The sequence below is a fragment of the Leptidea sinapis genome, chromosome 31 (genome assembly GCF_905404315.1).
Source record: "Leptidea sinapis chromosome 31, ilLepSina1.1, whole genome shotgun sequence".
Lineage (NCBI taxonomy): Eukaryota > Metazoa > Arthropoda > Insecta > Lepidoptera > Pieridae > Leptidea > Leptidea sinapis.
Window position 1 is genome coordinate 5,972,005 of NC_066295.1, and position 14,685 is coordinate 5,986,689.

The 14,685-nt window shown below is 35.6% G+C and overlaps 2 protein-coding genes across 2 annotated transcripts; one reads left to right on the plus strand and one right to left on the minus strand.

Moving 5' to 3' along the window:
• Nucleotides 1-1,337: 1,337 nt before the first annotated feature.
• LOC126974129 (dnaJ homolog subfamily C member 17) lies at nt 1,338-4,047 on the plus strand. Its single transcript, XM_050821559.1, has 3 exons — nt 1,338-1,587; nt 1,671-2,277; nt 3,804-4,047. Exons 1-3 carry the CDS (start codon nt 1,513-1,515, stop codon nt 3,992-3,994), a joined length of 873 nt encoding a protein of 290 aa, XP_050677516.1. The 5' UTR covers nt 1,338-1,512; the 3' UTR covers nt 3,995-4,047.
• LOC126974084 (CWF19-like protein 2 homolog) lies at nt 4,018-12,844 on the minus strand. The gene is made up of 5 exons (XM_050821489.1): nt 12,508-12,844; nt 11,604-12,416; nt 6,770-7,153; nt 4,928-5,266; nt 4,018-4,172 (listed from the first exon to the last, which is right to left on the minus strand). The coding sequence occupies exons 1-5, from the start codon at nt 12,565-12,567 to the stop codon at nt 4,041-4,043; spliced, it is 1,728 nt and encodes a 575-aa protein (XP_050677446.1). The 5' UTR covers nt 12,568-12,844; the 3' UTR covers nt 4,018-4,040.
• Between the last annotated feature and the right edge of the window lie 1,841 nt (nt 12,845-14,685).

Below are 14,685 nucleotides of genomic sequence, written 5' to 3' on the forward strand. Positions count from 1 at the left end.
GGATCTCAAGATTTGGATGCCCAGCAACACTAACAAGCGATCAAGGTCGACAATTCGAAAGCTCCCTGTTTACCAACCTCATGAAAACTATGGGAGGATACGAAGTACTAGCTATAACCCAAAGAGTAACGGAAAGTTAGAACGCTTTCATCGTTGCTTGAAGACAGCCCTTCGTTCAAGGTTAACGAACACCTGTGCATGGGTTAATGAACTACCAACCGTATTATTAGGCCTGCGCGCAGTTCTACGATCGGACACAGGCGTTAGGGCCGCCGAACTAACATACGGCTATAACCTTCGTCTACCAAGTGATTTCTTCGACATAAACACACAAACATCATCTACCTCATTGGATCATACTTACGTTGATAAATTACGTACCCATATCGCAGTTAATAAACCACACTCACCTACTTCAGATCGTAATAACAAACACATATTTGTTCATCAAGACTTACATACATGCAGTCATGTGTTTATTAGAATAGTTTCAGTAAAACCACCATTACAAACACCATATGAAGGACCGTACCGTGTTATCAAACGAAGCGGTAAAGTTTATACCATTCAGTTACCAGGTCGACAAACAAACATATCGATCGACCGTTTAAAACCTGCATATTTATTAAATGAAACTGAAGAAAACATTACATTATATTCATTGCCTTTACCTGTACAAGTTAACAAAAACCTTACCGATACCATACCTAACAAACATACCACCAATACCCAAAATACCACGTTACCGGACCCTACGAACAACTTGACGTCCCAGCCAGTAAGTTAAGTGAGTTTTTTGCTATTACTAGCTCCATCTATCCATCTATCATGTATGTTAAATTATCGCCATCGTGGTGGAGTTGCAGCGTACTTAATAGAATAGGTGGCAGCACTTTCAATGCAAATATTTTTCATGTGCCAATGAAGGGAAGTTGCACCCCCCTGGTTGTCATAATCACTTTAAGAATATGAGATTAGCGTAATTGTATTAAGTTTGAAATTGCTGTAAGTAAATTTGTAGTTATGTCTTTTAGTGATAGTCAATTTGGGCCTATCGTAAAGCAGGAATTAAAAGTGTGTGTATTACGTCATGTTTAATAGATAAATGTATGAGTTTGGCGACATCAGTTTCCATAGTAAAATGACATGATGCCACTTCTACTAGTTTTTTCTGTTCTGTGCATTTACTTTGTAATTGTCTCTATCGTCTACATTTTTTCGTTTCACCGAGTTTCAAATTACGATTCTAAACATATTTCACGTCATTTGTTAGTGTCATCTGTCAGTGTGATTACTAATTGATTGTAATTTGTATCACAGTCACAGAGTTATAGCAAAGAGTATAATAACATACGTACTTTGAGTTACACTTGAAACATTGTATTTTGTGAATTGTGAGATGATTGTAAACACAATATTTTAGAGAAATTATTTATAGCTTTACTAATTATTAAACTTAAGAATTTGTTATTTCTATTAATATTATACTAGCGACATAGGGTATCTACAGAGATGTCGAAGAAAAGTATTGAAGACCTTGATTTATACTCAATACTTGATGTAAAAATTACAGCCACTGATTCTGAGGTAGGTACCATTTTTTATATTATCATTTTCCATTAATTTTATCCTATCGCTGTATTACCTTTCTAATATCTATGTTATTTTAGATCAAAAAAGCCTATAGAAAAAAGGCATTACAATGTCACCCTGATAAAAATCCTGATGATCCAAAAGCTGCTGCAGCCTTTCATGAATTATCTCAAGCATTAGAAATATTGACCGATAAATTAGCTCGCGACGCATATGATAAAGTTATAAGAGCTAAAGAAGCAGCTAAGTTACGGCACCAAGAGTTGGATAGTAAAAGACAAAAATTAAAAGAAGATTTAGAGAAGCGAGAAAAGGAAGCAAACTCAAATAGAGAGACAAAGTTAACTTGTGAGCAAAAACTTGCAGCTGAAATTGAACGTTTACAAAGAGAGGGTAGTAGATTGTTATTAGAAGAGCAACAGAGAGTTAAGGAGGAAATACAGAGGACACTTGGTAAAATAAATCAACCTGTCTGGGACTCGACTCTAAACAGAATTAAAATTAAATGGAAAGCAGACAAAAATGATCCAGATAATGGTGGATATAATGAAACAAATTTAAGACGTTTTTTGAGAAAGTATGGAGATATTGTAGCTTTAATTGTATCACCAAAGAAAAAGGGCAGTGCTCTTGTAGAATTTGCTACAAAAGAAGCATCTGAAATGGCTGTGGAGTTAGAAAAAGGTAAAATAGATATAAAAGAAAGACATTTTAGATTAAATTGTTTAGGTTATATTTCTGCACATGTTTCACCATTATTGGCATGGACCACAATGATCCTATATGGATCATGCATTTGTGCCAACTGCTGATTCACCCATGTTAGTTAATGCTAACACGGGTGAATCAGTTTGAATCTACTTTGTACATTTATCATTGTGGTTCTGTTATCACATACCTGATTTCAAACATTCAGGGACCTCTAAAGATTGTCATCCTTGCTTTTGTATTGAAAAGTTGGTTTTAGCCAAGTTATCAAAGTTAAAAGTCTTGCAGGTAATCTAATAATAAGTAATTTGCAATGTTATTTTGAATTTATACCTGTAGTTTAAAAATAAGTCTATATAATATATTTCAATTATAATAAAGGTACAACTTTTGAAAAAAACATGTCCAATATATTAATTTTACAGACCAGTATAGACTACCTCATGTTGAAAAATATTTTTTTTAGAAAAGACATCTAGGATGAATGAATGTTTTTGATAATGTAAGGACTCCAAACAAAATCAAAATCACTTTATTCATGTAGGTCACAGAAATGACACTGACAATTTAACAAAAATATAAATTTACAAAATTTATATTTTTGTTAAATTTATTATTCATTAGCTTAGTTAGATTAGTTCATTAAGGGTGAGCTACAAGTTCATCTATTTACAAATCATTTAAATTACAATATATTAAGCATATATTAAGCAAAGTGATACAACAAAAATACTTATTGAGTACAGTAGTTGCATCATCCACACACACAGGGAATAAATATAACATAAATGTATTTTGTGAGCATTTTATTAGTGATTATAAAAAATGTAATAACTTAAATTCTAAGAATCTGAAGGAGAGTTTCTGATAACACAATCATTCTGACACCACAAGTAGCAACCCTTGCCCCGAGGTTGACACACAGGTCATAGCCTCTCTCTACCATACTTTAAGGAAGGGAATGACCCGTCCCATGTCATTACCACAAGAAGTGACATTTGTGAGGACATGACCTGTCACGAGAACTCAACCAAATAACAAAAAAAAATCTTCATCTACATATTATAAATACTCACTAAATATGTCTATTTACAATTTGACCATTCTGCTTAAATTTGTAATTATTAATACTTTATATAATTATAATATTATATTTTTACTAACAGTACTTAAAAGCTCAAATCTTCAAAATAGAGTAATTCATACCCAATCTTTCATAAGAAATAATAAATCCTTTAAATTTAAATACAAATTCATAAACTCTTTATTGCAAGTAGATTTCAAAGAAGTTCTATTGCATGTTATACTTTATAAAAAAAAGAACTTAAATTAAACATTACAACTATAAAATGTAGATGTGTGGACTATCATTAGCCTATCCAACTATGTTTATCATTCAAATAATTCCCAAACTCCCAATTTGACCTTTTTCTTGATTTTCTTTTAAATGTTTTTATGGTATTTGTTGTTAATCAATCAATTAAAATTGTATTTTCCAACAGGTTTAGCAGAAAATCCCTTATCATTAAAGTGGCTTAATGATAGACCAATTCTGACAACCAAAAAAAAGCCAGAAGAACCCTCCCTCATATCAGATAGAGACTATGAATCAGTAGTATTGGCGAAGCTACGACAAGCTGCTGAAAGACAAAAATTAATAGAAGAATTGATGAAGGAAGAACAAGGAACATAAGACAGAATTTGAAATAAGTAATGTTAAAAATAAATTATTTATTAACTCAAAAATTTTTCTCAAATGGTTTCCAGTCATTTACAAATTCCACTACTTTCTTCCTTTGCAGGTCACCATATTCCCTTTGCGGATTATTCCATATGGTGTGATCTAAATCCAACATACCACCAATAATTTCCTGTAAAAATATTTACATTATAGTTAAATAGGTTACTTAGGAGGGAATTTGATATAGTAAGCACATAATGTATAGTCTTAAAAATTTATATTCGAATGTGGAGTGCTAGGAATATAATTACATAAGTTTTATTAAATATTCAATCAAATACTTTATTGTTGAAATGTTTGAGGAATTAGGAACATCCTTTTTTCTTGCTTTCTTTAAAACCACCCAAGCAAGTTAGGTCATATTTTGTTTTTATATTAGCCCGAGGTTATACCACATGTCAAGATACCTTTGAGGTATGAGTGTGCTTTTTACTTAAAGATCCTTAAGACATATTGGTTCTATAGTTTGGCAGGGCAAAAATACTAGACTTCATTTTCTCACAAGTGTTGTAACTATAGTAAACATGAAATATTATACCACAAAGCATTCATTATTCTCTTTAAGCATCTCTCACATTAACATATTTCATAATGGACTTATCCTTAGATCATTTATATGTCTAGATATACTGTGACACCTGTGAAAACGTCGAAAAAAATGGAGGTTAACCTCTATTTCGAACAATGCACACACACTATCACAAAGTGGCATTCAAATCGCGGGTATCAAGACGTAGCGAACGTAGACGTAGACACACTAAAGTAATAAACCTTGCCTTTTTCATCGGTTATCTAAGGACATACTTAACTATCATCAACAACCTTTTACAAGAGTAATTTTATAATAAATATTGGCAAACAGAATTAAAGTTTTAAATAAATTACCTCTGCGAATGTTTTCGGGAATAATTGCTGATCTTCTATAACATGAGCAAATCCAGGATCCATGCCAAAATCAATCCAAAAATATGGTAAGCCTTTAGGTACACATTTCCGTATATTTTTACCTTTTAGGTCAACTACTTTCTTATTCATAGACCACTCGGCTTCACAATCCAGTAAAGCCTTTTTGAAATAAATAGATGCCATGTCACCTACATCTCTAGGCAGTGGGACACAGTTTATGATTAAATGAGGGTATCTGTGCAGCCTTGTTGCTGTTTCATAGAATACAACATCTTTATTTTGCGAGTTAAAAAAGAGAGTTATCTTCTTTCTGTAGTTCTGTAAAAAAAAAATTAAATCATACTTAGTCTGACTTTAAGAAGTCCAACATGATTTAGAACTAATCTTAGAATAAAATCGACCGATGAAATGAAAAGTTATCAAAATATAATTTAAATTTAGCAGGCGTCAAATTTACCGCGTAGATTTCGACGATTAATCATTGACATATTATAAACAACTAGACTCCCAATCACCAATTTTACAATTTCTTTTAGAAATTGAAATGGAATTATTTAGCAAAATGATCAAGAACGTCAAGTTGATATGTAACAACTTGACGTTCGATTGTGTTAATTTTAATTGGCAATTACCTGTACACTACCTAAAATATCATGCTGTTATTTGGGACGAAAATTTTTTCATTGAAAACTTTGTCATTGCGTGGCGTTGTATTCAAAGCGCGGTCAAAACACAACTGAACGAAAACTCTGCCTAAGAGACGCGCACGCAGAGTTTTGCATCAGACAATTCTTGAGCGTGATTCTGAATCTAGTTTTTTTATTGTACGTCAATGCGTTTAATACGTTATCAATATATCATACCTAATCAATCAACGTAACCTTTATTTGTCAACCGATACGAATGAAACAAACATTTAATGGTTTCTGATAAGCGTGCACAAACAAATTGACAGTGTAAAAATATGTAATATTTATATATTGATAATTATTAATTTTAAGAAATTAAATATTTAATTATTCCGTTCCGTATTCTGCTTGCATTGTCATCTCTGGTCTGGGGCACCCTAGTATCATATCGAACCATTTGAGGGCATGCAGCAGCTCTGCTGCTCGAATTCTGGGGGATCCAGTGCTCTATGAACGGCTAGATCACTTGGTGTTGCATAGAGACATTGCTTCATTGTGTGTATTCTACCGCATTTATCATGGGGAGTGACCTGATTCCTACCACCGAACTCCTGTCTACACAATACTTCCATCATAAAGATCTAAACATACTATATAATATATAGTGCTTTTAGCAAAGTATTGAGTTTTGTATACTTAAATCCCAAATTTTTTTATTTAGTAATACGGCTTTACTCACGATTTATAGGTGTGGGTATAGTTTCGGATCACTATGGTCCGTTAATCATGTCTCACGAAAGTTTTAATAATTTAATGCCAAATTTCTGCTTTTCTTCAACACACATGTCTAATACTTTATTCGCCATTTATCGTGCTTGGTGATGAATAAAAACACGTTTTTTTATAACGGAACCTGATGTACATTGTGGTGTGATGTAGTCATTATTAAAATTAAAAAAAAATAATACGTGATCTCAACTTTAGTATTAACCCAACAACATAACATAACAAGGTAAGCATACGATAACTTCGTCAAGGACGGCACAGCACTACACTGTAGACACGCGAGGTGAGACGTGCGGACAGCGGGGGGAGATGCTCTCTTTACTTCAGGCCCCGACTGTATTCAACTCGCGCGCTATCTGTATGTTTGTTAGTATAATGATAAGAAAAACATAAAAACTAAACTTACCATGATTTCCTCCCAAACATCTTCATCTAGAGCAGTAACACATGTGTGATGTTGTATTGTTGTTAAAATACAATGACCTTTTAGCAATGATTTCTTTGCTGGCAATGCCATATAAACTTTGTTGCCACAGCTAACCATAAGATGTTTGATCATATTCTTAGAATCTAGGCAGTGTTCACAGCCTTCCAGTGATTTCTCCAACTTTACACTCTGGTTTATAGCTTGCTGCTTCTCTTTTTCACTGTCTTTTGCTGCATTTGAGGGTTTAGAGATTTCATCCATGAATATGTCATCCAAGTCATCATTTGGATTTTTGTGCTTACTAGCAACTTTAGCTAATTCTGCTTGAGGATCATAATTGGAACCATACTTTTCTTCTTCAAACTAAATTGGATAAAAATTAATTTACAATAAATATACTTTTCAATGATTTTCTAATTTGTTTTTATGTAAGGTTATAGAGAAAATGTTAGGTTGGTTTTGTCATGGTGGAGAGACTAAACATTATCGCGGTCCACTAACTTTAAACAGCCACTTAGGAGTGTTTTTTCTCATTCTGACTTAGGTCAGTAGAAGAAGACAGAGTGTGAATTAGCAATGCTTTAAGGTAGCAGACTATTATGAATAAGGGGAAAAATATATTTCATACACAAATCACATTTCACTTGAAATATGTAATTTTTTTATATTACATTTCCGTTTTTACTACAGCTTATTCTGAAAGCAGATTTCCCCAGAGAAGAACAAGCAAGAAACTCTAAGGTAATTTTTTCATTTTCAAACCGAGTCGTTTTAAACATGAATAAAATTGGATACTTATGATAGTACAAAGTAGCAGTTTTCTGTCACTTGTGTATGTACATTTTATGGTGCTTGTGTTATATATTGAAATAAATGAAAGTTACGATGATATTGAGTACCACATTTCACTGTTTTTAATACTATAATATAATTGGGGTTATTTTTCTCATATTTAACCACAATTATACTAGGATACTGGACCCTTGTACAGGAAGCTGGTTTAGCAGATTATGTCATAATCTGAGAAATTATAACTCACAAAGAAAAGTGCAGTCGGTGGAGCTAGAAAGTATTTTTAAGTTGAAATAAACTTGATCATGTGCCCTTTTTATGAATTAATTATTAAGCCTGATGCTTATCCAATGATTTGTTTATGTATTTAATAAAATCTAAAGCACTGCCCTGTGCTGCCTCGGGGCGTAAAAAGAATAGGGTAGTCCCAGGTCCAAGGGTGTCGTAAGAGGCGACTACGGGCTTTTTGAAAGTGGGAGAGTCACGCTGCTGTCTTATGACGTCAGCACAATCGGGCCAGACTCGTCCGGGTTACTTACCACACTCGCACAGAATACCGGCGTGAAGTAGCGGCCTAGTGCCGCTATGTTTCGCATAGGTTAGTGTCGAGGACCGGAGGCCATTCCCCCCGTCCTTTCCCCCCCCCCCCCCCCCCCCCCAACAAAATATGAGAGCGGTCCTAAAAAATAAATTACCCCAGGAGGGTACCGGCTCTTGTAGAGCCGGAGAATCCCTCCCCGAGCATTCGCGCTCGGGCTGCCCCTCGTATTCTGGGGAGGGCACAGTACCGCGTATGTCACAGGACAAACAGGGCAGCAACACCACGGCCCCCCGCTCCACGCTTAATGTGGACTTTTGTAACATCCGGGGAATTCACTCCAACTTAAACGCCGTCCACCACCACCTTGAGACGGCGCAGCCGGCCTTGTGTTTCCTTACGGAGACGCAGATATCTCGACCTAGCGATACGTCATATTTAACGTACCCCGGGTACAAAATTGAGCATAATTTCATGCCTCATGCCGGGGTATGTGTGTACGTTAGGGAGGATATCTGCTGTCGCCGTCTCGGCAATTTTGAGGGTAGGGGCCTGTGTACTCTCTGGCTCCGCGTAGATTTAGAGGACCGCGTCCGCATCTATGCGTGTGTCTACAGGTCCCATAGTGGTAACGCAGAAACGGATCACCTCATGGGCTGCGTTCAAGCGGCATTTGATGACGTGCTTGCTCAGATCCCCTCCGCTGAAATCGTAGTCTTGGGTGATTTCAACGGGCACAATGCCGAATGGCTTGGATCACGTACCACAGACTACGCAGGGCGATCTGTGCATAATTTTGCATTGGCGTATGGTCTGTCCCAATTGGTTGAGTCGCCGACGCGGCTCCCGGATGTGGATAGCCACATGCCGTCCTTATTGGATCTTCTGCTGACTACACATCCCGATGGTTACCAGGTCTCTGTCGACGCCCCTCTCGGAACGTCCGACCATTGCCTGGTCAGGAGTGTAGTGCCTATCCAACGCCAACATCGCAGACCACCAGCGACCCGCCGCGTTTGGCACTACAAGTCAGCAGATTGGGATAGGATGCGTTCCTTTTTTGCATCCTACCCTTGGGGCAGGGTTTGTTTCCTTTCGGATGATCCTAGTGCCTGCGCCGTTGCAGTAGCCGATGTGATACTGCAGGGCATGGATATTTTTATACCAAGCTCTGTAGTACCGATCGGTGGCAGATCACAGCCCTGGTTCGATGCGTCAGTTAAAGCAGCATCTGACTGCAAAAAACAGGCGTATCGAACTTGGGTTGCGGCGCTGGGCTCAAAGGATCCGAACTGCAAAGCTCTGAAGAGGAAATATAACCGTGCCTCCAGATTTTTTAAGCGGCAAATCGCCCGTGCGAAATCGAAGCACGTCGTCAAAATTGGCGAGCAGCTTTCCAGTTACCCGACCGGAACACGCAAGTTCTGGTCGTTGTCGAAAGCTGCTCTTGGTAACTTCAACCAGCCGTCCATGCCGCCGTTACACATGAGGAATGACACCCTGGCCCATACGGCAAAAGAGAAAGCCGATCTCCTGTGCACACTTTTTTTTACACGGGCCATGCAGGTCTCTCTCGGGAAAACGTCGACCAGTGCCGGGTGAAACTTGTGTCTTCTATCGAGTCCTCTCTCGAGAAGGTCGCGGAATGGGGTAAGTTGAACCTTGTCCAATTTAACCCCCAGAAGACTCAAGTTTGCGCGTTTACCACTAAAAAAACCCCATTTGCCGTATCACCGCTCTTCGAGAACACTTCCCTTAAAACCTCGCCTAGTATCGGAATACTGGGTCTCGAAATCTCGAGCAATTGCCAATTCCGTGGCCATCTGGAGGGCAAAGCCAAACTGGCTTCAAAGAAACTGGGCGTCATAAATAGAGCACGGCAATACTTCAAGCCGGCCCACATTCTAGCGCTCTACAAAGCGCAGGTCCGGCCTCACATGGAGTATTGCTGTCATCTCTGGTCTGGCGCACCCCAGTATCAGCTCGATCCATTTGACCGCGTGCAACGCAGAGCAGCTCGAATTGTCGGGGACCCAGTACTCTGTGAACGGCTGGATCACTTGGCGTTGCGTAGAGACGTCGCTTCATTGTGTGTCTTCTACCGCATTTATCACGGGGAGTGTTCCGAAGAGCTGTTCAACCTGATTCCTGCCGCCGAATTTCACCTTCGCACGACACGCCACAAGTTACGATATCATCCCCACCATCTGGATGTGTGGCGGTCCTCCACAGTGCGGTTTTCAAGGAGCTTTCTTCCTCGTACCACGAAGCTGTGGAATGAGCTTCCTTGTGCGGTGTTTCCGGGACGATACGACATGGGTACCTTCAAGAAAAGCGCGTACACCTTCCTTAAAGGCCGGCAACGCTCTTGTGATTCCTCTGGTGTTGCAGGAGAGTGTGGGCGGCGGTGATCACTTAACACCAGGTGACCCGTACGCTCGTTTGTCCTCCTATTCCATAAAAAAAAAAAAAAAAGCACATTACATCACTTATTAGCTAGATAATATAATACAAAACGTTGTGCAACAGTGGTTTTATATTAGGTATAAAGGCAACAAAATAGTTATTTATGCAACTGTTGTGTAATAAGGGGTATTAAAACATGAAGGTGGATTTATCTCACGAGGCGAAGCAGAGTGTGATAATAGTATCACATGAGTGTTTTAATACCTAATTATCAATAGTTGCATACAAGACCCATAATATGAACCCTCTAAAAGATTCTGAAACAGTTAGCTTACTGCTGACAATAAAACAGCCAGTCCTAGTAGTAACCTAATATCATTCATTACTGATTATATACAAATAAACTAAGTATTAATGAAAAAATTATTTACTTTAGTAGTAATTTACATTTTGTATAGTGCAATAATTAAAATTCATTTAAATATTATGTTCTTTTGGAAATTAATCGCTCATTTTTTGTAAACAAAACAATAAAAATATTGAAGAAAAATGGTGGGGATTCGAATAACATACTTTTTTTATGGCGCGCGACATTCTGGTGGTGTGGAACACATGTAAACCAAAAATGTTCTTTTTTTGAAATTCATACAGATGCCATGCATCAAGCAATAAGAATGTAGCTGTCTGTTAAAACTCTTTGAGCATGAAGGGAATGAAAAAAATAAATAGGAGTGTTGTTATGAAATTCAGTACAACATTACAACACTCTTTTGGGTGATGTAATGGTTATTAGAACATTGGGTGTTTTAATATTGGCAATAAGCTAACTGTTTCAGAATCTTTAATAGAGGATTTATAGCATGGGTGTAGATAAAATATCTTAAACAACCTACTTGAGATATAAAACAGATATAGCAATGAGATAAAAAAGTACAGATATTATGTTTACTTCTACATGTGTGTGTGTGGGTATCATTGAGTATTTTTAATGGATAATTTAGGTGGCTTGAGAGGTGTCATTATTGTTTAATAATTTATATTTAACATTTTAATAAAATTAGAAAAAAATATACTTACCATCTGTGCTAAGTTGTACTTGTCATCATTGCCAAAATATTTCAATCTCCCTGTTGCATCATGTGTTGATGCTTTGCGTTTATTACTTTTACTTCTATGATCACCCACATTTTCACCTTTTGTTAGTGGTCTACTGTTCCCACTACTATTTGTAGATAACAACAATATACCATCATCTTCAGGGTTACTCCTCCTGTATTCCCTTGCTGCTTCAAGTTTTGCTTTCAATTTTTCTACAAGTTGGTTATCACCTATAATCTCTGCTTTAACAATCTTTGCTGCTAGTTTATTCATTTTTTCATCACTTAAGTACATGCCTTCTTCAGCATCTATCTTAGGAGAACTATCATTTGTACAATTTTTTTCCTTAGCTGTGTCTTTTCTGACATTGTCTACATGTTTATTTGGTTCTGATTTGCTATTTTTCCAATTATAGGATCTGTTGTAGTCATCTTTGCTTTCAACTTTTTTACTTAAATTATCATCAAGTCTTATTTTTCTAGAAAAGAATGCATCATCACTATCAGTAGGTTTCTTAAATGTTTTAGACTTGCGAAACTCATTTGGTGTTTGTGGTAGACCAGAACCTCCATCTTTCCAATATGGATTAAGTTCTCTACTACTTGTAGATGGATTGTACGAGTCTATATTGTGCTTTTTAGGTTCTTCACGTTTAGGTTTAATATCATTCTTTGTATAAGTTTTCAATATTCCAGACATAGACATCCACTGTTCATGACTTTGTGTTGACTGTCCTTCACTCTTAACACTCTTTTCAACCCATTCATCATTGGAGGAGTTTGAGTCAGATGACTGTAAATAATTAGTGATTACATTATACAAGATATGCTTTTAATTGCAAGACATTGTATGGCAGAAATAATTATTGTTAATCAGAACTAACCCTATATGTTTTCTTTTTCATCTTTTTGTCTTTATGCTTTTTATGTCGCTTTTCCTTCATCGTGGAAATTAAGAACTATAATTTTTAAATTAAAATTATACAGTCTGATGTGGATTATCTACAGAAATATTTAAACTTTAAATATTGTTGTCATGTTACTGTAGATATTTATCAAAGCTGTGGAGATCAATGTTCACTTTAAAAGATGGAAATAAAGCCTTAAATTAACATTAAACAGTAGGTACACAAATTATTATGTTAAACTATAAAGTAGGTATCTAATATCCAAGGAACATATTTACTCTTTACTCTACTCTAATATCTATCAAATCACAAATGAAGTATGAAATATGAATGTAGTCGTTAAATTACTTATATTCTCTTAACTATCAAATATTTCTATGAGGATGACAGCTGTTAATGAAGAAAGTGAAATCATCAACTTAATAATTGTCAAATTTAATGTTTAACTAGGTAGGTACTAATTTTGACTGTTCCTGTCTCATTATTAATATTTTTTTTGGTTCTGTTCGTCCATCTGGACAGGCAACTCATTATTAATAATTTTCCAAGTGATTTTTACTTTATTTTGATTTTTGGGCTTAGGTAACGCGATTTTGCTTCATGACAGACATTAAAAAAAAAAACTTTTTCTTTAAACTTCTCATTAAAATTATACTGCTTTTCACCATAATGTTCATACAATTTTAGTCTACTATTATATTAATCTATAAATATCTTTTATCTTTATTAACATAAATATAAATGATCTTCCCTTAGAATATTAACGCTAATTCTAGGGATCTTCCTAATCTTAGAGAAAAACATAAGGTATATTGTAATGTTTGCGGACAACACTTCACTGATTTTCGAAATTAATTAAAAATATTTCGTATAAGTGCGGCCGATATTAATACCATCTTTGTGCTGCAGAAGAGGGCTATTCGCGCGATTTATAACCTAGGTCCTAAAGAATAATTAAGAGAAAAATTTAAAGAAATAAAACATTTTGACTGTTGCTTCTCAATACATTTTGATAATGTTCTGTATGTTTATAAGCACATTGAGGAATTTTCTAGAAACTGTGACATTCATAATGTTAACACGAGGAAGAAATACAAACTTGTTATGACTACTACTCGGTTGGGTCGAGTTAGTAAGTCTTTTGTTGGGCGATATATATGCTTCTACAATATGATCCCAGAAAATATACAAAACAAATGTGTTACGAAATTTAAAAGAATTGCTAAAAACGTTTGTATGGGAAAGCTTATTATAGCATAAACGATTTTCTTAATGACAATACGGACTGGGAATAAAGCGAACACCCTCTGGCTCTTTAACCTTAAATGTTTAGTGTACGATATCACATTGTAATCCATATTTTATATTAATAAAAAAAAGCCCGCTGAGTTTCTTGCGCCCATTCTTCTCAGGTCTGAGGCAGTCTATTTTGAATGTGTTGTAGTTTTTGACGTTCAATAAGTGATTTTAAATCCTATTTTGAATAAGAATATTTGAATTTGAATTTCAAAATAGCTGATTTCGATTATTGGTGTCATATCGAAATGGAAGTATAGGTGAAAAATTTAATTTCAGTTTTTCCAGTCTATCCATGGTCATAGGTACTTATTATGTAGCTTTTCACATAACAGGGATTATTGTTTTAATTTCTAGTTTTATAAATTGGCCGAGATAGTCACACGGAAGGTTACAAATTAATTTCTTATTTATAATATTAGCATTTGCATAAATATTATCTATACATTTGGTCGAAGTGGTAGTTATCCGAGTAGGCTCCATAAATTGAGGCAATTAAGCCAAAAATTAAATAAATAAATTATTTTGGTAAGACGTAGTATCTGAATTATTTTCAAATATATTTACTTTAAGGTCACCGCATGTAATAATATTTTTATTTGATTTAGATATTTTATGTAAAATTACTTCCATAATTTTTTGAAACATGTCAAATGAAGCAGAAGGCGGGCTGTATACGCTTATAACTATGAACTGCTCCAACTCTACACAGGCTATTTCAATGTGTCTTTCTACAGAGAGATTAACGATATCCAAGCGTTCCTTAGAGTGTATTTGTTTATTAAGTAATATTAATGAACCACCACATTCGGCCCCCATTCTGCAGAAACAACTACCAGGGTTGATGATTACTATGAT